We start from the raw sequence: 27,754 nt of genomic DNA, 5'->3' as shown, positions 1-27,754 counted from the left end.
AAAGACAATATCTGTGTTCAATTCCGTTTGCAGGCATGCTTTATGCAATGGTTAAAAATCAGCCAGTGAGGTTGCTGTTTCCAAACTATAACTCGTCTGCAATCTTTGCTTCCTGACCCTCTTCTCTGTACCCGTCTCATCAAATAACAACACCTAGATCCAACTAATTGGGGCTTTTTTTGGAGTGTCGTACCAAGAATACTGCGGTTTATTTATTGTGGGGTTTACAACTTGTCAGGTTTCTTACTCATCTTCATTAAAACGCAGAGCCTCTCGTTCCATGCGCATGGAAAATGGCGCCTTCAAGTGTCCAATAGAGACGTCTGCAGACAAAAAACATATGGTTCATATTTTATTTTTATTTATTTTTTATATAAAGATCCACATTTCGTTAATTTAGGAAATAATAAACCAAAGTGGGTAACTGCCCCAGGGGGACCCAAACCCGCAGGTTTGGTTTTCTTATTACTTGCCCATTTGTTGGGGAATTTACACAATTAAAGTATTACTTAATCTTGTGACCACGAGTCAAAATGTGATTCTATCATTTTTATTGTTTTTCTTTGTTTTGTGCTCACGTGATGCATTTCCCCAAATAGTTGTTTTTCATTCAATTGTGGTTCCACATATGTTACCTTTAGTCAGCGTTATAATCAACATGTTTACAGTAATATTGTCTCAATACATTCAAAGGATTTTTCGTGTGTTTAAGTTTAGCGAGTATGTGCTGCTGTCTTAATATTTTCACATAAAATACTGATAAACCCACTGAGGCCCTATTTGTTTAGCACCAAAACAGCTTATAAGGTAGAGCTTTACTAATTGACAGTGCATTACTTACATGTAAAAGCCCATTAATAGACATAAAAAAACACAGACAACTATGTGATTATTCTTTTGCAAATAGCTGGCTGCTAAACCTAAAATCAGAAATGTTAAAATGATACTCAAAGTGGCTTAAAGCTGCATGGATACTCTGTACATATTAAATCATGGCGCATATTGTGACTTTCTACTGTTATATACCACATTCAACTATAAAAATAGGTTCTAGATCATTTTAAATGCAAACATGCTTCAGTGACTCACTGGTCCCAGCAGAAGTTGACACTGTATAGATTAAATCGTGCATAACTCAACCATAAGGAGGATCTCTTTCGGTAAAAGTCTGTATCCGTAAAGGATATTGTTTTTAAATCAAACATACCTGTTTCTATTATGTATTCCTGTGTATATCTGCGTTTCCTATAAGTTACTGGATTCACACATTTTTCTTGGGATGAATAACGTCTCTCACACTTTCTTTCTTTTTTTTGTTCAGTATCAAATGTCTGCATATATTGTAATAACCTTGTTAATTTCTACAGAAAGGGACACACATCTATGTCAAGATACAAAGGTTGCTGCTGATGGAAGAGGACATTCAAAAGATTAAACTTCACTAAGTCTGATGACTTCTTTTGGAAGATCGAGAGTGTTTCTCTACAATAAAAGCTTCTTTACATGCATGCTGAAAAAACATGTGATGGGGATGGAGAAATCTTGTGTTTGGATTCCTTATTGTCTGTAGCGGTTCAGGGTTAAAACGAAGACTCAACAGCAGACACAGTACACTAGATTAAAAAAGACAAGGTCTTTACTAAAAGGCTGTCATACACAGCGCAGACCATCCCAGTGTCCCCCCAAGGCCTTAAACCCTGAACCCTCAGGGACTTATCCACGTCTCCTGGTCAATGGTTAAGTGTGAGAGACGGTGAGGGCTTGAAATGGTGTAAATGGAACAGCACTTTGCTGCAACATATCATTTGACCATGCCAATGTCAAAAGATATTATGTACATCTGGGGGTATATTTTAAATGTTTTACTCCCTGATTTGAACGTCTTCCAGGTTCTTTCCTCACGAGATGAGAGGTCATTTCAAATAAGCAATTTAGTCGTTTTGGTGACAAAATTTAATTGAGATTGACAAATATACCAAATTAAAACAGGAAATGATGAAAGAATCACGCAAAATGAAAGCCATGGCCTAACATGGCTTTGGCCTAACATGACAGGGTTTCGCTTTGCCATTTAGAAAAAAAATAATTGTAAAAAGTCAGTTTGGCACCTCATTAATTACACATGTTTACCTCTGGAGCAACAATGCAGTCACTTTCTCAAACCACAACATTTCAGTTACACTCTTCACACGACACACTGTGTAATCACTTTTATTATGAGGAAACGGTGCATTCCTGTCCGTCAATGTGAATGAGTCTAACATGGACTGTGGTGTTTCAGGTCACAGGAGCACTGTGGCTGTGTGATACAGTAGATTGTTACACGAGTCGACTTGCGTGAGGAAAAACAGCTTTACTTTAAGCCCAGGGGATAGATGTTGCATAGCTCAGCAGAAAGTGACAGGTCTTTGGGAAGTGCAGACATAAACACACTCATGATTACAACAGAGGCGACTAAACTGTCAAAACACTTGGGCCGTGTTGGTCGTTTTGCTTCTGAAAAGCTGGGCACACTTTGTGGATTTAGACGTTGGTTTCACCGCAGGCAAAGATGTCTTCATCCCGGGAAGTCAGGGAGCACCATGTGCCATCATGAAAATACCCGTTTGTACTTATTAAGAACACTTCTTGAATTCGTTGTGCTTTATGTCGCTCACTGCTTAATATTTTGGGAGCATAGTGAAGCAAATTGATTCATTTCAACACAATATAAAGAAATAGATGTAAGATATAAGAAATAAAACACCCCATAAGACGTTTCACGATGTGCCACTAAATGTAATTGATGAGGTAATAACTGACATTGCATTACCTCCGTAGCCTCACAACCAACACAATAGTGTGCCTGCCGATAATGGGCCAAAATGGTCCACATAGTTTATGTACACAACTAAACTAAAGCAATACTGACATCGGTGTGTATCGATCCACCAAAACATTTAAGCACTACATCATCATGCTACAACAGGAATGGTATTTGGGCTGTCTTTCACAACGTTACTGTATTCATAGGTTTTTTTTGTTAGGACGAGCAATACGCAGTTAAATTTAGAGTCCAATAAAGTGGAAAGCAAACAGCCTGTTGAGCAAATACATGAGAAACGAATCCCATTGAGGCCATCTAGTCACCGTGCACTCACCAGGGGTTTTCAACTTCCAAATGAGCTTTCCATCATTTCAGATGATCTCCATATCCACACCCCCCCAGTTTCATGGGATTAAAGATGTGAAATTGACCCTTGACCCTTGAAACACGTCAGTCACAGTCACTCAATGTTTGATGACATCATTTGATCGTCATCACATTAATTGAAAAAAACAACCCGTGTTTTAATAAAGATTATTGTGAAAGATATTTTGGTAATTACCCTTCAACTTACCGTACACACTGTAAGCTTTATTACTCATCATCAGGGGTCCTGTGTTGCTGGGGAAAAAACTAAACTTCTATAAGGGCTAACTAAAAGGGATTATGATGGAGAAAACATTTTTCTTTAAAGGCAAAGTGTATAGGATGGTGACTGATTGACAGAAATGTAATATAATATTAAATAATATTGAAACAAAGAATCATGTGTTTTTGTTATCTTAGAATGAGACCTTCAAATAGGAAGCCAGTCCACTTCACAAAGGAGGGGGAGCGTAGGAGTGTTGAGTTTAATGCAATCTGCTACCTCACCACTAGGTGCTACTAACTACTCACTGGTCCTTAGAATGTTATAAAAGGAATTCTTATTAACGAAATTACACACATTTTAATTATACTTAGTCCATGTTTATTTATTTTTTAAAGTGCATATCCAGTTACTTCATGTTGTACTTTCCAAGCACACTTTTCTGAAAGCAAGCCACTGAACACACTTACCATACACTTAGATATTTCCACTTACTATTACATACATTCGGTATCCGTGTGTCTTTTTCACCACATGCTTTCATTACTGTACATTGATAATATGGCTAGGATTGTTAGCATAATTACTTGGACACACTATGTGACACAAATCTAAGGCACTAGAAGTCATAGACTACGGTCCACATATTCTGCTGAAGCACACATACATCTAGACAATAGGGTTGAGGGACAAAATATTGACAGCAGGATTTCAGCAAATACATTGAAAATACAAAACAAGAGCACATGAGACATCTCCTCTTTTTCAGACAAAACAAAGGAGCTCCTGCAGCAGTCCATGTAATAAGATGAGCTCCACCACAGCTCTGCGTATGAAGAGCATCTCCCGAAATGATTCACCGATATAAAATGGAAATATAGGCACAATTATGTTCTGGTGTGGCTAATCTCCAATTGGGACCAAGATCCGTGTCTAACCAAGCCTGAGAAGGAGACACAGGTGGCGTCACATCCGCTGTTTGTTTAAACACCTGGACCATCATGGCCGGTATGTCTTGATTACATCTTTAATGGGCCTCCTGCATATCGGACAGCACGCATTGATCTGTCTCTTCAGCTTAAGCCCACAGTCATTGCACAGACACATGTGTCCACAGGTGTAGATGACTGTGTCCACGTCCTGGTCGAAGCAAATGGTGCATTCTCCATTCTTTCCAGCAGGGGCAGTTCTGAGGCGGTGAGCGTGGGAGAGACTGGGGGGACTGAGAGGTGAGCTGGGAGCAGTCACTATAAGAAGAAATAAATAAAATAAAATACATATAGAGCAGACGTGGATGCATGGACACAGGGAACTATTTTGTTCTTGCCATTGTTGTGGGAAGAGTATGCCAGGTTCAATACGGTTGCTTTTATAATTATATTCTGTATTCTTTGTCTGTGTTTTGGAGTGGTTTTCTATAATTTATGAGCCATAAAAAATACAAATTTCCATGTTCAATATTTGCTCAATCATTCTCATTTAATATAACAAAAACAGTACGTGTTGGCGCTGCAACTAATCAATTAATCTGCTAAAAAAGTTCCCGATTAATACATGTAGCATCAGAAAACAGATGAAAACACCCGTCACAATTTCCTAGAGTGAGAGTTGACGTCACTTATACCCGCGGTATTAAATTCGCTGTCATGTTACGACGAGAAAAAGCACCTTAACCTCCAAACCGGCCCGAACGGCCTTCCTGCTGTGACCTTGTGGGGCTTCTACATACATCGAAGACCTGCTGTCAACATGAGGGAACCTACCCAGAGATGATTCAGAGGCAGAGGAAGATCTGTTGACACTGAACGCCAGGTCTGAGTCACTGTCGTCTGGACTGCTGCTCTGAGAAGTGCTGGCAGATGTGGAGGGAGGGCTGGACTGCAGAGTTCCTGTGTCACAAACATCAGCATTCATGTAAAGCCTTTAAAGGTGCCTTTCAGACAAAGTGTATATTTAACTGTAGTTACATTACATTACATTACATTACATGTCATTTAGCTGACGCTTTTATCCAAAGCGACTTACAATAAGTGCATTCAACCATGAGTCCAAACTCAGAACAACAAGAATCAAGCAAGTACAATTTCTTCAATAAAGTTAAACTACAAAGTGCTATCAGTAAGAGACATTTAAGTGCTACCAAAGTGCTACTACGGCTCTACCGTGTAGAGACTTTCTGCTGTCCTGATGTCAATTCCACCACTGAGGAGCCAGCACAGCAAACAGTCGTGACTTTGTTGAGTGTTTAGCTCGTAGTGAAGGAGCTACAAGTCGATTGGCAGAAGCCGAGCGAAGTGAACGGGCTGGGGTGTGAGGTTAGACCATGTCCTGGATGTAGACCGGACCCGTTCTGTTCGCAGCACGGTACGCAAGTACCAATGTTTTGAAGCGAATGCGGGCGGCCACCGGTAACCAGTGAAGGTCGAGGAGGAGCGGAGTAGTGTGTAGTGAGTAGTTGATATCATTCCAACACAGAGTCCTTGAACAAGTCCTTGAACTGTTTGAGCGTAACGCTAAACTGTAAGATTAGATACGCATATTTGTGTTACTAAGTTACATGTGATTTTATTGTTGTTTCTGTTTCATGATAATATTGAGCCGATGGAAGTTTGTGTGGGAGTAGTGGGACTTTAAGTCAACAGGCGCATGCTACACAGATGCATTCCTTTAGTCTGGGAGAAAATGACTGTCGGGGCTGCCAAGACTCAATAATAAACTGATAATAATTAATGTCTTTTGGGGGCTTTTATCGTTTCAGAATAAAAGGAAAACACATTCTGGGAAATATGCTTATGTACTTTCTTGCAGAGAATTAGTTCCAAACTGTGGTACCACTCTCATTTATGACCATTAAGGCGAGATAGGCCAACACATTATCTTTAATGCACTGGTCAATTTTGAGATTTTGGGCTATTATTTCACTACTTTATCTATTTATGAATGTAGATTTCTCCCAAATTCAACAAAAGTTAACATAAGTTAAAGCGTTATTTGCATATTATTAATTAAAAAAACATGTCTTAATGTAAGTAATCAACTGGCGAATTATCACGGTGATATATATTAGTCATTTTTACCGTATCGACCTGCAGTGTCTTCAACATATGTTTTATAAAAGATATCTACAAAATCTCCACTTCAGTATTACATACATAAACCAAATATTCCAGTTTCATTCTCATCTATATTCTTTAGTTTTTTTTACAGAGGCTTTTATATATATCATTCATAGCATGATTTACCAAACATGTTAATCCTAAAGACATGGCAATAAAAAAACATTACATTATTCATGTCTGTTGACGTTATTTTATGATTTTTGGAGTGATACAAAGAGATATCAAAAAATCCATCTGTGAAATCATTTGACTCTAATATGTCAACAAAATGAAAGAAGAAACTGGCTTTATCCAATGTTCAGATTTCTATTCTTGAAATGTATGCAAATGAGCACATACTCAATAAGCTAAAGCCTCATTTGAAAATTGAAATATAACATTTAGGTAATGCTAATGTCAAACTTTTGGTTCAAGCATTCCTTTTGACATCTCATCTCATAACTACAATAATAGACCAAATAGGACTATTTGGGGTTTAGATGCATGCGTGTTGCTGTAAATGCACTCAGCTTACCGAGTATCCTGAGTCTGTTGACAGCCCCATGCAGGGTGAAAAAGGCCCACAGGACCTGAGACGAGTCCACACAGAGTAGCCGGCCACGTCCCACTCCGTTCACACCGTGGTGCACCTCTCCGCTGGGCAGCAGACTGAAGCTGAGCACGTCTCCAGAGCAAGGCATGGGGAAGCCCCGATGCACTACCCAGTACTCTTTACGGTCCAGGAGAACTTCAGGGTCTGCCGGTAAGTCTCCGGCATGTAGACTAGCCGGGTCACAGGATGTTAAACCAAACAACAGCGCCCCAAAGTAGGGGAGGCCCAGGTGGCCGACTTCCACGTACAAAGTCTCGCCGACATGCAGCGGCCGGTCACTGAATACCAGAGTCCGACTGCTGTCCAGAAAGTGGATGCAGGCTGCTGAGCGGTCTGCAGAGAGTATTACATCAGAGCCACGGACGGGGTGAAAGTGCAAGTCATTGTCCAGCGCAGGAGGAAGACCCCGGACCATCCTCGGGGTGCTGAATCCAGTGGAGGCAGATGAGGACAGTATGGAGGCGGAAGGGGTGGAGGAGCAGCAGGGTATGAGCTGTGTGTAGTTATTGATCTGGAGGTTGGCCATCTTGGCAGCAGCAGCCTGGTTGTTCTCCAGTTGATTGTTGCTGTAATTGGCTGAGTCGTGGCTGCTCTGGGGCAGATAGGCACTCAGACGGGCCGCACTGAGGCAGCTGGATCCCACACTCTCAGCAAACGTGCTTTCTGTGGTGGAGAATATGAACAAACAAGTTTGTGACATCGTATGATATGATCTGTAGTAGGCTCAGGATACTTCATTTCATTTTTCATTTTTCAAGGGCTTTTTTCTTCTATGATGCCCGAGGAAAGGCTGGACATCCACTATATAGATGCTATCTAAATGTTACCACAGCCTCTTTGTTGTCTGCTTTTAATCAATGAGTGCTTTGGACTTCAACTAATGAAAAATTTAATTCTGCTTGTTTCTCAATTGAAGTAGTTTTTAGTAAGCTGTGTTGGCCTACAGTTGATTTTACAGTAACCAACAAATGCTTCCCTTTCTTCCTTAACATCTCAGCTCTCTAAACTATCACGTTTTATGCACAGAGTTCATATACAGCTCAAGGAGTCTGGCGCTAGTAGTCCCCCTTTGACTTATGATGCATTCCTTTATTACTATTTCTAGTGATGCCGCAGCAGTTGAGTGCACTGGCCCCTCCAAAGCTCCTGGGATCTGCCGCATTGACCAAACATGGCCATAGCTCTTGTCAGACTGAAGATAAACACACCCAGTGAGTACAAGAGGGAACCACAGGGGAGAGGCCGATGGAAATTATGGAAGAGGGAGAAAGTGACAAAAGCAAAGGGAATGTGATAGTGAGGGAGTGGACAGCGGTTAGGAGTGAGATGTTCAGGGTGGATTGAGATCCGTGGTCCACTTCCTGTTTATGGTTCACAAACACGTTTAGTCACACAGATAGCAGATCCCAGGCCTGACTACCTACTCCTACTACAGCATTGGCTTCATGTCAAAGCTGTTTTTTGAGCTCTCCGGAAGCTGCTTGAATGAGCTGTGAATGTGTCGACACTTTAAAAATAAGTTCCTGGGGTTTTGGGGTTAAAGGCATGGTCTAAATACGTGGCTTTTTAGCTGTATATCAATTGTAATGATGGATTGTGTACAGATTCACAACCAGTTAGAAGGGAACTTCACTTCTCTTTTGAAAATGAGTCAGCTTCTGCTCGCCTCTCTCGGCTGCAGTCATGAGAAAAGGAGTCATTTCGCAGAGCAAGTAAACAACATCATGAAGTGCTTACCGAGCAGTGTGACCTCCTGAGTGATGCCATAGATATCGATGATGGCCCAGAGTGGACAGCCGATGCTGAGCCCACAATGGAACAGGATGGGCTCTCCTTCGTTGATGCTGTAGAAAACTCTTCCGTGGCGATCAGCCCAGAATGACAACACGTTGTCCCTCAAGGCCAGTCTCTCAGGCAGCGCTTTGGCCCAGTAGCCGGGCCGGGTCACCAGGTCCGGGCAAGCGTACTTGGGGATGTCTGTAGCGACCAAGTCGCTGGGGTCCAAACTGGTAAAACCAAAGCGCAGAGCTCCACTCCAGCCAGTGTGCACACCACTCAGGCGAAGACGCACCTGAATGAATGTCGTTAATCAAAATGTCACTTTTGTTACTTTCATCCCAAGCGGTTAAACAATAGTAATACAGTGTCGAGAACGAACCTTCTCGTAGAGGTGGACAGGCCTGTGGCTGAAAGTGATGCCGTTACAGAAGCTGTTCTTGCGCGTTGCCCGGCGAAGCTGCCCATCCAGCCTGATATTCTTGCCTTTGGCGTGGGGGTGAAAGCGAGGCGACTCCACGTTGATGCTGACCGGAGCAGCAGACGTTCGTCTCTCCACACCGGCCCCATTGTTAGGAAGATTGTAGTACTGCCTGCTGGCCACCGGACGGGGTTGCAGAGTAGCATCTGTGGGCAGCACAATAACAGAGGTACAGTGAGAGAAAGGAAAGCCGTCAATGATTCAACCTGATCAACCAATTTAGACAGCAGCGTGTATGTGAACAGCAGGTCTGCTTTTGTGACAGTCAGACGAGGTCAAAACAGGAATGTTGGTGACAACAGCTGTTGGAAAAAGAGACAAACAAATCAGAGCAAAATAACTTGTTTGCAAGTGGTCCATGGCAGTTGGTTTAGAGGGAAGAGGGCGGTTATGTAAAGGAGCCCACAGTCTCTTTCCAGCACTGGCACCATAAAGTACATTAAATAGTCTGTTTAAGCATATAACCCACATTTACAACTGCCCCAAATCAGTCTTCTTACCACATCCATATGGGACATTTATATTTCAGAAATAACACACGGTAAATTTAGACGAAACCCATGAGCATATATCACTCGGAAACATTAAAGGGATATTTGGCTTATGTAAAATCCTCATTTATTTGAGCCGTGCTAATATCAATCGCATCCCAGTAGAGAGAAAACATAACGAAAATCAACAGTAAGTCGACAGCAGATGCGATAAGCCTTCCTCTTATTTATGGGCTACACACACCCTTGGCCTACAGCATAAACAAACCCTGAATAGCCTCTTTCATTCCTCTACAGTTATCTTCAGAAGTGGAATGAATCACACAGCCCAGTTAGTGAAGAAGCACCCAAATGAAAGGCTTAATCTTTGATCTCATCTTCACAGAAGTCAGTGTCGTGCTCTGGAGAAGAATTTCTTCATGAAGCATCACAAAACAAATGAACAAGGATCAGAACTAAAACGACACAAAGTGGACATTTGATATGCAGGTTTTATGTGAAATGCAATAAAAGTTGTAGATGTGTTTATGGTAAAGAGCAATATTCAAAGGAAGGCGTTGTTTCTACTCTCCTCCAGAGCCACAGATTGATTACATTTCTCTTTAAAATACACTGTGGTCTGGTGTAAAGACAATAACTCAGTGAAATGTTCCACAGTACATTTCCTAAATTAGACATTATCACTGATTATATTCTAAACTATGGAGCATCAGGAGGGACATCTGTAACATCTCAAATGATGTGCTGGTGCCCTTCTCATTTCTTCTTCTTGGAATTTGCCTTTTTGGGGGCGTAAAATTAACTTTAGGTAAAGCTCATGGAGAAAAACAAGTTGAGGATCAGGCTCCAGGCTTCAGGCTTAACTGCCTCGCTGACAGAGGGACGCACTGGGACTCAGCAGTTAAAGGAACGGCAGTGAAGACCGTTTTAGACACTTGTTTGCCATTATTAGATGCAAGGCATAGTCCACCAGGTCATGCAATGAGGAATAGCCCAATGTGCCTCTCATATATTAACATTTCATTCGAGTCACAGGCGATCTTTTAAAAACCCAGCAGGTTGTTTATGAACTACTTCTGCTCTTAAAACCCCTTTTAATTTTCTGGTTTAAAAAAATAGCAAAACATAAAAAGATTTGAGCCGGGAACGTCTTGTTTGTCTTCACTTGTTTGTACAATGTGAAACAAACTCAAAGATAACATGCAGAGGTTTTGACCTCTGGCAGTGCTGTGGAACAGTTTTTTTTTAATAAGTCCCCATTTTGTTTGCCTTGTGGAAACAGGAGGACGCACATGCACGTGATTAGCACCATGGCGGTGGTAAAGCACGAGGAAATGCAGCAATGTGTCAACAAAGGCGAGGAAGAAGAAGACAGCTGGCAACTAAACATGGATAATCTGGCTAGCAAAATATGCTCAGTAAATATTGTATGGGGAAAGAAAGGCATTCAATACGTGTGTTAGACTTCAAGGTTACACACAATTACACCGAAAGTAAACGTTTAGTTGGTTTACAAGAAAACTCGACAGGGCATTTTAAATAATTTTATTTTCTGTTTGAAAGTCTGTTGTGGCACAGAGAGAAGAGAGCAAGTATACAGGTCGTCATTTCCATCTTCCTGGATAGGAAATATAGTTTAAGGTTCACACTTTTCCTTTACTTCGCAGACCAGATGGTTGGAAGAGTCTGTGATGATTCTGAAAGTACCGTCAGAAAAGCTGTAAGTGTTATCAAACCACTTTCTGGGTGATTATTTGTTGGAATGCAAAGGTATAATACACATGCTCGGGCCTGAGAGAGGTTGATGCCAGAGAGAGGGGACGACTCAGAGCTCCTGCCAACAGCATGAGGTGATGCTTGCATGATGGACCACCAAAAACCATGAGAACAGCAAAAGATAGCAGACAGCCAGAACACACATCTTTTCGGAGTTAGGACTGGAACGTCATGAGAAAGAATTAAAGTGAATTACAGGGAGACCACACAGAGAACTGTTCAGCATCAGAAATGTGGTCATCATGCAAAGCTCTCTGTCTCAAGAAGCATATTTTTGCTACCGTTTGAGGTTCAATTGTGCGTTATGGGAACGGTCTCTCCCGATGAAAGAAATAGCGTAAATAAATGCATCATAAGACTGCACAAGGCACACTGAAGAAGTCAAGGAAGGCTTTTTGAAATGTAAAACCCATTATGTGCAACCGTTAGACTTATCTTTGATAATGACTGTATTTATTCTCTCATATCTCTATATCTATAAACTCATTCAGTGAGCAAGACATGAGCATCTATGGATTTTCTGTTTTGCTTCTAGAAATTATAAAACAGGAATGTCTTGGGGGGAAAAACACCTCTGATTTATTGTGAGCATCTCTTAACACGGACAGTAAACGCAGATATTCTATTAATTCCATGTTAATTGAAACCATACAGTTCAAGCAAGGACCCACACTGCGCCTGCTCCTCTGTGACTAACTGTTCTCAGTCCAAACCCTATGTCAGCTGGCTCTGGTGGCAGCAACCACATCATTATGCCACTGGGTCTGTTTGGGAGGGGGCAATCAGTTCCCCATGTCAAAGTGACATGGGGAACTGATTGGGGGAACTGATTGTCAAGAGATGTGCTGTAGGTGTAATGACAACGTGATAAAAGCTCAAAATCACAGCTTTATGCAAAAACATTTTGCTGGCGATGAATACGCATGCAGGAATAATTTAGGATAACTGCAGACTATCGTATGCATTAGAGAATGGTCTTGTAGGGTTTGTTTCTCGTTAGGATTTTTTCTTTCTTATTGACCTCTGAGTTGTTATACCATGTTTTTTATGGGATGCATGCTGTAATACTGCAATTTCCCGTTGGGATTAATTAAGTAGCCTGCTCTATCTATCTATGTATGAAACCATGTTGTATAGTAAACAATTACAAGACAGATTTACAGGCTGTAACTGAAACAATCTAATTGTGCTCCGTGCAAGTTATTCAAAATTTGCCATTTATCAACAACAGGGATGCATTTGAGTAGTATTTTACTGCTAAAACAATACGCTAATACCAATTCTCAAAAAACTAAACTAACGTGTTTATGATGATGGATCTCTGACAATAGTAACAAAGAAGCTTTAATGAAAATATTAATTTCGGTGATGATGGTTATATGGTTATATATTTTTATTTTATTTATTATTATTTTTAATTTCTGGCTACATTCATTATCATGAATATCCAGATGAAATTGCTTTACGTAATGAGTGAAAAGTGCATTTTCAGAGAGCGCTTTGTTTGGACTCGAGCTCCGCTCCCCGTAATGGGACGCGCGCCCGGACCAGCCATGTGCGTGTCTCTGGCTCTCGCAGACGCCGCTTCGCGTGAGTGCATTGCGAGCCTCGTGAATGATACAATAATAACGAGTCTCACCTATTAAAGGTTTAGGTGTCGTGTTCCCCATTACATCCAGAGATTCCTCACACCGGCTGACAAGTTAATTCCGATTGCACTATGTCTCCGTCCATCCATGCATCCTCCTCGGGTCTCTGCCTGGAACCAGTTCAATCGGAGGATCGGTGCCTTCAAATTGCGACGGATCTCCCCGCTGAAGCGTGGACGCGCTCTTCTTAATGTCAACCCCGAGCCGCTGCGACAGGCTGACACCTCCGACTGGCGCACAGCAGCCCCCTCCTTTCTGTAGCGGTGCTCCCCTCTGCACGACTTTAAAGACACAGTGAGCAGAGAGCCCCCCCCCCTTTAAGAGCAAAGCCTCTGAATAATTCATTTAATTATTCACCCGGAGCCTGTGATGAAGCCTAATGAGAGTGTAGCCTATACAGGACAAACACAAAGAAGATGTGTAATCTAAAGGAAGCCGGTTTGTCAGCACATTTGCTTATAGGGGGTCATGCAAACAGCATGCTGCAAACTTATATGATCAGAAATGAGTGCAAGATCATTGATCACATGGTTTGAAAAGAAAACATGGGGATCAATGATTTTGCAAAAAAAACAACATGTTTGCTTTTATCATCCTGACAGGGGTTAAACTCATCTGAATACAGAAGAGATTTACTAAATGATTGGTCCTTCCTGTCAGATGTTTGAACCCCAGGTCCCACAGACCTTCACGGCGGGTTATCAGACGCTAATTCGCTACCTGTTCATACGTTGACATGAACAGACATGGATTGCACACTTTTAATAAAATTCCAAGCACCATATGAGGAAATCCCCTTATTTCCCACCCTATCCTCTGCCCTCCCACCGCCTTGACTGCTGGGCTCCTCTCAAGCCGTTTCCTGTCTTCTGGACTACACTACTCTCTGAGGAGCCATGGCCTGCAGGGTTTACTGAGACCATCAGAGAAGGGAGTGCGGGACAGCGTATCTAACCATGTGGCGGTGAACTGGAGAGGCCTGCGGTTCTGCAGCAGTTATGTGTCAAATATCCTGAAAAAAATCTGGCTGGTTAAGCAAGGACAATGCATGCAAATGTAGATGCAAAATGCACATTTTTATCACACGATATTGTCACTAATTGGAAGAAGTTACTTTCTGCTTCGTGTGGACCACATAGACATGATCCATATTATACACAAGTGCTTCTGCGGCTGCCCAACATGGTCATCATACGGGATCTAACTCAAACAAGTCTCGTGAGAGACGCCGTTGGGCTGAAGGCAGGCCGGCACTAAATATAACTCAAAGACAAAAGCATTTGTTTCTACGTCCTCAATGCTGTTTGTTTAAGCAGGATATGGTGGCTCTTTATGTGAGCCTTGGGTGAATGGTGTTTGGGGTGAAGCACAGCAGAAGTGAAATTCCCTCCACGCCCTCGCCGTTGCCTCAGAAGAAAGATCTGCTATAGCAAAAGGGATTAACACAGGAAGTGAATATGAGGCTGCGATGGAGTCTGCAATCAAGCTTTCCCCGTGAACACAGCAGAGCGGCAGGAACAAGTGCCGCTTCCCCTAATGCTGCCTTTACTGCATGCCTGAATGCACACTATGGGGTGTTAATGAATGCATAATGACTGCTGGGCTGCATCTGTTTCAAATGGGAAGGAACTGTATGCTCGAGATAATCGGCACAGACATTTAAGACACCGTTGAATCTTTGCAGAAAAGTTAAATAGCACAGAGAAATGGACAAGGAATAGTTGGACATTTTGGGAAAAACGCAGATAGATTGAAACAAATGATCAGATTTTAACACGATGGAGTACTTTTCATATCACATTTCCAACCGGCGGTCAATGTTGTAATTTTTTTTTAAGTGCATGACCACGATCATTTCCTAAACCGTGACAATTAAGCTCACATAACCTTAACGGAGTCCTTAATTGAACCAAAACCATGATTGTTGCTTTTGTACCTAAACCTTAATCATTGAGTTGTCACATCATAAACATGAACCTCATAGTAACTGCATGACTGGGATTAAATCACAAACATATATAACATGTTAATCGGTGAGCTTTAGAGGAAGCCACAGTATGTATGTTGGGACCTTTGGACACGGCCAGGCGAGCCGTTTCTCCTTATCCAGTCGTCGCACTGGCTGCCGGATTTAGCTTCATACTGTAAATTCACCTACGCAAACAAATGAAAGTGGTGTCCGTCTTTTCTCTGCAAGATAGTCTGACATTATCTCCCAAAAAGTCAGACGATTCGTTTAAAATTCCTGGTTTTCTGTGTTTTCTCGTTTGTTCTGTTTTCAGTGTAAAAGGTGTAGTGAGTGGAATTTGGCAGCATCCAGCAGTGATGATGCAGATTGCAACCGACTGAAACTTCTCCCGTGTGCCAAGGAAGGATGGCCGACGAGAACAATGTGAAAAGTGAATGGGGAATCGCGAATCTCAAATCTCGAGCCAGTGCTTGATTTGTCCTTTCTGGAAACATGTGTACTTTAAGGAAATGCAAAGAAATACCGTCCATTTTCCTTTTCTCGTCTAAACTCAACGACCGTACTTACCGGGTAACTTGGAGAGGATCTGCGTCTGAAACTTATCCTCTCACTACTGCTCAAGGCTCCGTGATAATAATGCTTTCGGCTCTGTTATTCGCTTGCATGGCTTTTCCTACCATAGCTATGCTGATGACACTTAACTGATCCTCTCGTTTCCCAAATCTGAAATACAGGTAGCAGCACAAATCTTTGCCTGTCTGACTGACATCTCTCAGTGGATTGTCTGCACACCACCTGAAAATCAGGCTCCCGCCTAGACTACTGTAACTCCCTCCTGGCAGGTCTACCTGCTAATGCCATTCGACCTCTGCAGCTCATCCAGAATGCAGCTGCTCGACTGGTCTTCAACCTCCCGAAATTCACCCACGCTCCTCCGCGACCTTCACTGGTTACCGGTGGCCGCCTGCATCCGCTTCAAAACATTGGTACTTGCGTACCGCGCTGCGAACAGAACGGGTCCGGTCTACATCCAGGGCATGGTCTAACCTCACACCCCAGCTCGTTCTCTTCGCTCGGCTTCTGCCAATCGACTTGTAGCTCCTTCACTGCGAGCTAAACACTCAACAAAGTCACGACTGTTACCTGTCCTGGCTCCTCATTGGTGGAACGAGCTCCCCATTGACATCAGGACAGCAGAAAGTCTCTACATCTTCCGTCGCAAACTAAAAACACATCTTTTCTGACTATACCTTGAATGGCACTTACTTATGGTATTTAGTAGTTTGGCTTTCTTGAAGAAACGTTACTTTCTTGGTTCTTGTTGATCTGAGTTTGGACTCATGGTTGAATGCACTTATTGTAAGTCGCTTTGGATAAAAGCGTCAGCTAAAGGATATGAAATGTAATGTAAAAATAAAATAGGTAATTTGGTACACACAATGGCTTCAACAATGGTCAAATCTAAAATATACAATAACTCCCAAAGATGAACTATGAAAAGCATGCACCCTTGATGCACTTATACCACTCTGACGTGCAGTCAGAACTCTCTCAGTGCATTTAGATGGTGTGAGGATAGTAGAACGCTAAACAACACACATTAGTTTAGGGAGCGCGTCGGTGGACTGCTCCCTACTCAGCCTGAGCCTGAATCCCAACCCGGCATCCCCCTCGGCCCCCGACCCCTGGACACTGTTAACACAGATATGTCCGTCTGATTGCATGAGAGCATGACAGGGGCAAAGACGCCTCTGGAAGATGTCGCGTAGACCAACTGAGAAAGAGCCCACAGTGTTGGTTTGAACCCCCATGGAACAAAATCAAAAATCAAGGCCTAACTTCCCACTGCAGTCGGGAGCCATGCATTCTGGCAAGCCTGTGTGAGATTAGTTAGTATGGAAATGATTGGGATTTCCACCAAAAAAAACTAGGTGAAGGACATACAGTACAACACACTGTCAGCTGTGCCTATTTTTATTTAAATGGCCACAAAAAGGATTGCTCTGCTCTAAAATGAACCATAATGCATACTGTCCCCTTTTCGGGTATCGAACATCTGTGGAGCAACCACAGATGAGGGCCTCTACAGCGAATAAAGTTATTTCCAGAGAAGGAGGGCAGACATGGCTCGTTTGCTCAAGGAAACTTGGCCCATAGCAGTCTGACTGCTGCCATGCAGAGCAGCGCAGCGACTGGGTCTTGGACAGCACTGTGTTACATTTGCAGTATTTGAATTCTCTTTAAAGATTCGACAGCAGTGTAGCAATGCTGAGCAGATGGCTGTTTGGGAAAGTTTGTATGCGGTGGTCTCAGTATCAGGGGAGGGCTGCTGTCCAAACCCAAGTCACTGATCTAATGGATGAAGTGAGTCATACCCACCTTCAATGTGAACACAACCATCCCCATCAAACACACATGGGCCAGCACAATGAGCCACATTCATACAACATAGTTTTTCTGGTCACCTCTTTTTGTTCGAGCGCTGTTTCCTACATTTGTTTTCAATAAGTTCTCCTGTCTTTTCATTAGGTTGACTCTTAAAGGAGCAGCGTGCAGGATTTAGTGGAATCTAGCGGTGGAGTTGCAGATCACATCCAACTGCACCCCCCTCCGCTCACACCATTTTATATATATATATATATATATATATATATATATATATATATATATTCCATTCATGTTAATGGGTGTGCTAAATCCTATACAACGTCCCTTTAAGAACTCATTTGAGTCAAGCACCTGTTTTTCTAAAGCACAGAAATAATTTAAATGTTGCACAAAGCCATCGTTGAGTTGTAAAAGGTTAGTATCAAAGCATCAGTGCAGCGTTAATTGGAGAAATTGAAGGGGGAGTTCTTGCCATGTGCTTGGTGCTCTCGCAGATTGTTCTGATTTCTGGCAGTCTTGAGTTGACTAAAATATCAGATTTTAGTCAAATAAAAACATCTCCACCATGAAGGGAATCACTGGCAAGTGAGAAAACAAAGCACTTCCACTGGTATGAGCCCCGCACAGTACTGCAGTTAATTGACAATTGGTGTAGAACGTTTTACTCAGTGCTGAGAAAACAATGTAAATACTTACAAATATGACTGATTACAAGCAACTGCTTATAAATGATCATCTTGCTAACATATGTCTACTGAGATATGTCAATACCTCTTCTATATCTTAACCTTAGAACATTTCACAACATGTCATGAATGAAAAATAATTAAAATTAGTTTTATGATGCTTTCTACTGCCTCTCATGGTCTTCTGCAGTGGATGGAGTTAGCTTGGTTGTCATGGAGAAACAGTAGATCAGTTGCTCAGTACAACAGAGCAAACGTAATCCACTGAGAAAGGCTGTGGCTGCTTTAAATGCAGTTTGAATGTCAGGATACATCCAATAAGAGGATGATTTTTTCGGCGTAATATTGTTTCCCAGGTCAATAATGAACTTTTATGATTCAACACTCTACTTCAGTTATTGCAAACACACAAAAAGCACAATGGAAGATTACAGACATTACCTTCAATAATTAGTTTTCCTCAATTCATATTTCGTTTCACGAGTTCTGTCTACTCTTCTTGTCTACGGCTGATTCACCTCTTCCTGTTGGTAGGCAGGTTGTTAATAATAATAATGATAACGGACACGGATATTGACTGTGATATGAGGAATTTCCTGATTCATTTTCCATTGAAGGAGTCTAAATCATGACATCACGTAACATGTCAGCCCCTCACATTAAATGACCCCTCCTAAGCTAACCCAATGGAAACTGTCAAGGTGCTGCATTGGAAACTTATTTTGTCTGAATGTCTTTTCAGCTTTTATTGAGCATTTCAAAGTATACTAAAATGTCCGTAAATCAATGTTTGAAAAAGGAAAAAGGTGTTTGTGCCAGTAAAAGATGAAATAGTGGCGCGGCTCCACTAAAATGTTGTTTTAGGCCTCTCTGTCAGTGGGAGACATGCTAAATATGGCCTTTCAATCCACTTAACCAGATGCACGGACAGTGTTCTTCCTCCATCTGTTCTATTGTCTGGATTTTCTCTGGGATGAAGAGCGGATGCACCACCGAAGGAGATGCAGGAAATGCGTTTGGCCCAGAACACCATGGCCAGCTTCTTCTCGCCTTTTGCACAGTGGCTTCAGATGCAAGCGCAGCTTAAGACTACAGCAAAATGAAAGTATTCCCAAATACGTAATCGATAATGTCGTCTATTGTTTTACAAGATAAGAGCAATCGATCTCCAGAATTGTGATTCAAAAGAACAAACATTGTTCCGCGCAGGAATTCCATCCTCATTTATTGCTTTTCATCTCATCTTTTCAGCACTGACTAGACAGTATACATGGACGTGCTTGGTGCAGTGGAAAATTCATGGAATTATACAGTTCGCGGAGGGTTAATCGCAGCTGTGAGCGGTGCCCAGTCTCTGGCCAAAGAGGAACAGGAAGGACTTACGGGTGTCTATGTCAAGGTCTTTGTCATTTTTAACATGACTCCACACAAACAGCAGCAGGCTCGCTCGAGACAGCCTGCCAGGCGCACGGCAGGAAAAGACATTCTGGTCGAGCACTCAAATTTACAAGTGAAAGCTGTATACGTTTATTTGTTTTTCAAAAACTGAAGAAAAAAAGAAGGCTGTCTTGTAAAGAGGAGATGTAAATAATGCTAAATAAAGAGAAGTGTGTGTAAATATGGAAATAGTATCATGTTGGTGTATGTATATATAAATGTGTGTTTTGTGGGATAATATTTAAAAAGAGATGGATGTTGTTGACCCACAGCATTTCACTGCTGCACCGCAGTTGTAAAATAACAGCCTCTTGCCATATTCACAATAATCCTGTAAGGCGCACGAGGGGAATTCTTGTGGTGTATAATAAACAACAAACCTATAGTTAGGAGGATCAAAATTAAACATCATTAGAATTTATGACACAGTTCAAAAGGAAATTGCTTCCAAGGCAATTTAAAGCTTGTCAGAATTTGCCTTCAGGGTCTCAAATGCTAAATTGTTTCACTCTCAAATTTTCGGAAGAAAAGAATCCAAAATCTCATTAGTGAAAGGGGAGTGGTTTGGGGGAACTGCTGAGCGGCTCCGTTTTGGGGTTTTCAGCTGCAGCTATTTTAACGTTTTAATGAGTCTCTTTTCATATGTTGATGATCATTTCTCAGTCAAATTAAAGAAGCAGTTTATTGTAAATAATGTTCCTGAAAAGTGGAACCGAGTTATCTACTGTACTGTATAATAGTTTGAGGGTGAAAAGTGTTTTTTTTAAATGCCCACATCGAAGCAATTAAGAAGCATTAAACATTCAACCAACGTACATAACAAAGTATTTCCTCTGTAAACCCTCAAATTACGTCAGGAAATAACTATCACCAAAAAAAGAAACGAACAAGATGCAAAGCCCAATTTGGCACCATTCCAAAAATCTAATATTAACAGATTTGAGTATTTCCAACATGTTTACACACAGCCGGTCCCCACGGGTATGCAGACCTTGACCACGAAGTCCTCAGCGACCCACGAAGGCCCTGAGGTTATGACACAAAATACTTCTGCTATTATTACCCTGTGCAGTCATTCACCATGCTAAAAAAGACATCAAAGCCCACATTCAACAACAAGCTTGGACAAAGTCTCTCGATTCGGGAAAAAATTCCAATATTTCCATGAAGTGAAAGAAGTTCAAGAACAACAGCCAGCAGCTGTCATATTAAATACTGACCATTTGTGTGTGCCCGTTTTGTCTCACAGTCTCAAAAGAAAGGGCATATAGGGATAACCGAGAGCTCCAGGTACTACATTACATAATAGCATATTTCTTTCCAAACCTTTTTTTTTTCCATTCCTCTGCAGTTGGTAGCTGGAGACAGTGATGCAGACCTGAGCTGTATGTATGGTAACGTTCTGATACTCGAGCTTTCCTGTTGAATGTTTTTCTACCACATTATGAGGCTGTCCAGCTCTACATTTCCCACAGAAACATCAGACTGGACCAACTGTAGTGGTCTGCCCATGTCAAAGGTCATGGAAGTTACTTTGTTAGTCTCGTCAATGCAGAAACCATTGGCGTCGGAGCGTGCAGTATTATCAAAATAATTTAATTCCACCATGGGATTGTTTGATTCTTATTATTTTCATGATATCGTCATAGTTTCTGCACTCTAATCATGGCAGGCCTCCAATAGTGGATCCCCAGATCGAATACAAATGAACTTGTGAGCAAACTAAAACAGAGGCTGTAATACAAAGCAGTTTTTGTTCCCCACTGTCGTTATGAAGGACATATAATTGACACTCTGGGGGACATAATCGAGCCTGTCTTTCCAGAGCAGTGGGTGCACGAGTCATGTCACCTGTCATAAAAGACATTCAAGGCACCAGCAGCAGAATACCAGCAGGTTCGGCAATAACGTGCTGCTCTTTTGGTGACAAGGGCAATTTCAAGGCCTTCAACTCTCTTTGCAAAGGCTTTAATGAAGGCGGACAGCGTGGCCTCGCTTCATGTAGCACGCCAACAATTATTTGACTTCAGGTCAATCGTGAGGTGAAAGTGACTCAGTCCTTCTACCACCTGCCCTCAGCAAAAGTGCCCTTTTTTCACATTTACCTGTCAGCTTAGCTCTACCGTGATGGCAGCATTGCCTCCCACATGTCTGTGTCGCTTCCTTTCCAGCCATCAAGTCCTTCGCTGCGGTCCTTTTGCCCTTACGCATCTTTCTTCCACAAACATTTTAGAACAGAGTAACAAGAAGTCATAGAGATATTGGCTGTGTCTATGCTAAGGGTCTTGAGCTGAGGCAAGCTCCCTGACTCGCCGCTGACTCCAGTGGGCGTCGGTAATTAGGGAGCAGGTCATGTTAGTCCCAGGTCTCCAGGGAAACAACTGCCATACATCCCTGGTTCCCATGGAGCAGCTTAAATCTGAGGTGTGTGCCGACTCCTCCGCTAGCTCTCACTCTGTTCTGGGTGGATGACCTTCACTGAGCACATGAAGGCTTCCTTCTTTCCCTCTACCTGAGGTATCACTTCAGGATCACTGGTCACCGCCACACATTCTGACAATATGAGAGGGAGATGTACACTGATCTGTGTGAGCCTACCATATTTCAGTCATTTGTAAATGAAACTAACAATTGTGTATTTATTCTCTCTATGTCTCAAAAAGTCACATCAAATATACATTGTGTGTAAAAAACACTTCTCTTCTTTACATCCTGATCCTTCAATTATTACTGCCATTTATGTAAAAACTGATAGAGGACATTTACTGAGACATAGGGAGAAATTCTGCCGTGTTCCTGTCTAATCATTAGATTTCCATGCTAAGAAAAATAAATGGAGTACAGTGAGAAACAGCTCTTTATGACGGATTTGCAGCCCCGCGGCTGCAGCTGAACCAGGAAGCAGAGACAGATTAGCAGCAAATGACCAGGCTCCCTCTGACTGAGAGACAGACAGATTATTGATGAGGTTGATGAACAGAGCCGGTCGGATTCATTCTAAGTACACTAACGTGTTTCATAGAAACTGATTACAATCTTAAAGGTAGAGTATACATAATTGTATGTATGCTGTCATCCGAGCTTCTCCTTGCTTTGGTGTATGTTTTTGCATATCGACGTGCCCCACTGACCCGCTCACAGACGCCACTCTGCACTGCTCTCATACAAAGGTCACCGCTGTTAACGTCCAGGCCACGCAGCACCCACCCGACGGTTAGCACTGTTAGCGCTGTTAGCTGCGAGCCGCCAGCTCAGCCGTCACCATGTTGAGAGCAGGCAATCGAAATGCTCCTAATCTCGTACATACCTTTAATATATCCAACACAATAACCAGCCAAGACTTAGTGAGTGTCTATGTTATGGATGTTAATATGCAATGCCTTTATGATTTTTACATTGTTTAAGACGTACAAAATGATCTACCTGGAATAATAACTGTGTCCACAAACATATAGTTCAATTATCCACAAACATATAGTTCAATTATCTGAATATGCAAAGATTTCCCCTACAGGATACAAGATGTCTCCTACGTCACTGAAAAGTCTGTTTTCAGTGTATGTTTGTGTACGTTTCATCCTGGACCACGATTGACTTCCACACTAGTTGTGTTGTCACAAAACTGTGCTTGTATATGCCAAACCTTCCCCCTTCAGCAGATGAGAAAACAGCCTATTAATGTCCGACTCTGCACATACATCGCTCCTCACTATAAAGATCAAACATAAGTGAAGGAACAATAATCAAAACACATTTTTGACTTTAGTCTTTAGACGAGCGGTTTGCCAGTAAGTGACATCAACTGTAACTGATAATTCCTGTGCCGTCAGAATCCAGCAATGTGTTGGATTGGACACTATCTTCTATCTAGAGGCTCCCTCCTTAGACGGACAGCATACCAGACTTCAAAGACCACCGTCGTGGGAAGGACATGGGCCAATGGGAACTCTGTAAGTTGATTTTATGGCCAGGCCACTTTGAGATGTTACAATGTACAGTATGCAGCTAGTATGCTCAAACAGGTAAACAACTGGGAAAGCAGCAGGTAAGGATTACAGCTCTGAAATCCATCATCCATGGGATGAAAGACGAAGCTGGGGGGCCATGAACACTCTTCACAATTTCACAGACACTCGTTCACCTTTAGCGCTTTTACACTGCTGAGTGCTTCCGCCCATCTGTGCCCCTTTTCCTGTTCTCCTTGTCCCTCCGCTGCCATAAAGTCAACCACCATCCACGCCCTTTGCCGTAACCCCTGTCTCCTTCTGAGCTCTTACTCAATATTTTCTTTGCCTCTACTTAAATCTAATCTGGCCTCCTTCCCATTCCCTGGCCCTCTTCCTCTCTCCCTCGCCCTCTTGTCGTGACATTGGCCTGTGACACGTGTGGGAAACTTCTGAGGGGGCCCCCGCTTCGGGTAGGACACTGATATACTGAGAGTGCTGGGTGACAAGGCTATTTTGGGAACTTGTAAATATGAGAACTTCCTTTCCTAAAGTGTATCTAATATCCCAGAGGATTGTTAACAACAAGAAGCAATACGGAGGCAAAATCGCTGCGTGTGACATCTTGTAGGGCTTCGCCTTCTCTTTGTGTTTGAATCGGGGGTTTAAAAGATTGAGCTCCAGCATAGTAACCTGGTCTTTGCACACTCTAAACTCACTTTTACAAGTTAAAGAGACTATATGGTCCTTATTTACATGCTGCCTTTTTCAGCGATTGTTCTTCTGTCTCTATGATAGCATTTTCATGTGCTTCCACACATTGTATTTATTTATTTAGGGAGCATCCTGCTCACAGTTCTATGGATGCCAAAATCCTCTCCCCTGCTTGGAAGTCCAGAGACAAGACAAGGAACAAAACAGGGAGGAAAAATTATTGAACTGGAACTTCAGAGAAGGAAGCTGAGATTGTGATAAGGGAGATCTGGGGTCCACTGTTGGCCCTTAAAGCTGCAAACGGATCAGATTGGATATGAACTGCTGAGTGCTGTGCTTGCGCTGCATTGTAAGCTATGCTGAATACAAGGTTAGGTTTAGGGAAACCATACAATAATAATAATAATATTAATAAGGGCTACAACTGTTAGTTAATGGTGATTGATTGGTGATCACTTTGATAATCAGTCTATTGTTTTAGTTAGTGTTCTTTCTTTTTTTCCACTTTGAAGAACTGGGGGCACTTTTCAAAAATAACAAACCATCGTGACCCAATTTAGAATTGGCCTTATCTATTAAAAAGAGGAGAGCTATTTTGTGCAGAAAACATTCCTGACCATTTTTACTCCCATCACAACTTTGATATATGTGTGTTATTGAACACATATTAAATACTTTAATAAATGAATTTAGGTAAAGTTTTTCCTCAGAATGTACTCTCAACCTTTCATATTAGATTCAATTTCATAAGTAGGCTCAAGTTAGCTAAGAAATACAAACATTCAGACTCCCTTGTGTGGCTGAAAGGTGTACTGCCAATATAAATGTTCAATGGAAGACTATGGCACTTCCAACTCAGTCTTTGGGAAGGAATTTATGAAGCAAAAATGCTAAATATACAAAAGTGATGGGTTTTAAATTGGATCAACATCATATTCATGATATGAATAAAAATAATACAATAATATGAATAACAAAGGATGAAATTATCCCATATTAAAAACTATCCTCAGTTGCAGACAGACTCTCCATCAGTAAAGATCATTAATAGGTGACATATATGTCGAGTGAATATTACTGATAAAATGTCTCATTTTCATCTCTCTCTCTCTCTCTCTCTCTCTCTCTCTCTCTCTCTCTCTCTCTCTCTCTCTCTCTCTCTCTCTCTCTCTCTCTCTCTCTCTCTCTCTCTCTCTCTCTCTCTCTCTCTCTCTCTCTCTCTCTCTCTCTCTCTCTCTCTCTCTCTCTCTCTCTCTCTCTCTCTCTCTCTCTCTCTCTCTCTCTCTCTCTCTCTCTCTCTCTCTCTCTCTCTCTCTCTCTCACACTCACACACACACACACACACACACACACACACAAGTCAAGCAGCCTTGAATAATTAAGATGGTGCTGAATGTTTAACTGCCTCTCCTTATGCCACCCAAGAGCTTCATCACATGTGAGAGCAACAGCCGAGTTCGTACTCACACTTACAACAGGGGCATCCTTAATTTACTTTCCAGACATACAGATGTACCATATAGATACTTACTTAATGTAAGTTAAGATCAACTTAGCAGGGATGTGATCTGAAAACAGCGGATGAAGCCCTCATGATGATGGATCGTTGTGCACTCTGCTTTCTGAACCACTAACTCTGTTCTCCGCTCTCATCCTCCTTCAAAACACTCACTCTGATGGTATCAGATCTCCTGGTGGAAGTGGGGAGTGCTCTAACATATACAATAAGGACAGGCCCTGCATTATAGCTTCAGATAGATAGAACAGATATGAGACATTGCACCTGCTGCTAGGACATAAGTAACCACTGAACCACAGAGGAAACATCTCTTGCATCACAGAATTTGAGTTTACAATTGGACTTTGCAAATAGAAACCTTGTTTACTGTTTTATATAGTGATGAAATACAGAAGATAAATAATTGAATTAATTAAAGAGTGATGAAAGATTAGCTTCACTTGGCTTCAATAATCCAGTGAACTCATCTCTTGTCTTGCCAAAGTCTCTATTGTCCCACCCCCACAATATCAGTATGACAGGATCGCCACCTAGTGATGCACATTGGTATGTATGAGAAGAATGACTTCCAAGATTTTAGTGCATGAGCATTTAAAACATTTAGAGAGTGAAAAACACACAACACAAAGAGATGCTCCCATGAGGAACTAAACTGTCTCGCATTAAAACGTGTTGTTTGGTTTGGTGCTGAACATAAAACATGTGTAGTTATCATAAGAACAGGACATATGCTCATATGCTCACTGCAAAACAGCATTTATTTTCTCCGCACGCCACCACTGTTGATTTCTAAAAGTGGTTTATACTGTCAGAAAAAGAATAGCAAAACCTGTTTGTGAACAGTGACAACAATACCAATGACAAGAGTGAAGGGGAGGAAACAGATAGGGACCATCTGAAAACAAACTGAAATAGTTTGTTTTCTTTTCTTCTGGATTACATTGGTTCTTGTCCAGTGACTTCCTTTTCTATTCTCACAATCATTTTGTCCTTTTCCCACAACTCAACGGGGGTCTGGGAAAGCTATGACATCACCTCTGTAAACCTCTGTAAGCCAATCAGGGCCCAATATAGCAATGATGAGTGACAGGCATTTCCTGTCTGTAAAACAACAAATAATAAAGTTTCATTAATATGATATCTGGTACAAATGAGTTCAGGGTCAGATATTTGAGCAAAGCAAATCTGGTCTTAACAATTGTACAAATCATATAATATAGTTGCAGTGATAATCAATGGCTTGCCTTTTTTTAAAGAAGGGAATGGAAGTATTAAATATAGTCTACAGTTAGTCTGAAAATGGGTCGGGCAATTATTAGTGTCTGAGGTAACAGTGTATTGATGAATAATAGGATAATTTAAATTGTATCTCATACCACGCAAAAAAAAGAGCAATATCTGCGATGTTTCAAGTATTGCTCTGGTAGTTAGTCGGCTACAGCAACCACTGCATGCACCCTTAAACCAGTCGAACTTTTTCTCTATCATTTTTAAATAGGCTCATATTTGGCAGCCTTAAGTACAATATTAGTCGAGTCAAAGAGGTGTGAAATAAGTAAAGAGTCGGACGTACCTTCTGTGGCGCCCTTTAGTTTCTCTTCTTTGTTGGAAAGAGGAATGCACACGTTTGAGGACTGGTTGTGTCCCATCGTGTTCCCCACACAACACGTTGTAATTCAACAGTAATTTGGGCCGAGATGATGACGTTTACTAAAATAAGGGTCAATGGCAGTCTAGTGTCTTCCAGCCTGCTCTCTCTCTCTGGTGTTGGTGTGAGCCAGGAAGCAGTTATTTTAGTAGCAAGACCAAATCCCGCCT

General features: G+C 41.8%; 1 protein-coding gene across 1 annotated transcript; it reads right to left on the bottom strand.

Annotated features, from left to right (window-relative positions):
* Positions 1-3,758: 3,758 nt before the first annotated feature.
* neurl1b (neuralized E3 ubiquitin protein ligase 1B) lies at positions 3,759-27,754 on the bottom strand. The gene is made up of 6 exons (XM_034543260.1): positions 27,510-27,754; positions 9,265-9,509; positions 8,844-9,177; positions 7,029-7,769; positions 5,159-5,284; positions 3,759-4,642 (listed from the first exon to the last, which is right to left on the bottom strand). Exons 1-6 carry the CDS (start codon positions 27,583-27,585, stop codon positions 4,395-4,397), a joined length of 1,770 nt encoding a protein of 589 aa, XP_034399151.1. The 5' UTR covers positions 27,586-27,754; the 3' UTR covers positions 3,759-4,394.

The sequence above is a fragment of the Cyclopterus lumpus genome, chromosome 10 (assembly GCF_009769545.1).
Source record: "Cyclopterus lumpus isolate fCycLum1 chromosome 10, fCycLum1.pri, whole genome shotgun sequence".
NCBI classification, from domain to species: Eukaryota; Metazoa; Chordata; class Actinopteri; order Perciformes; family Cyclopteridae; genus Cyclopterus; species Cyclopterus lumpus.
This window is presented reverse-complemented; position numbering and strand designations above follow the sequence as displayed.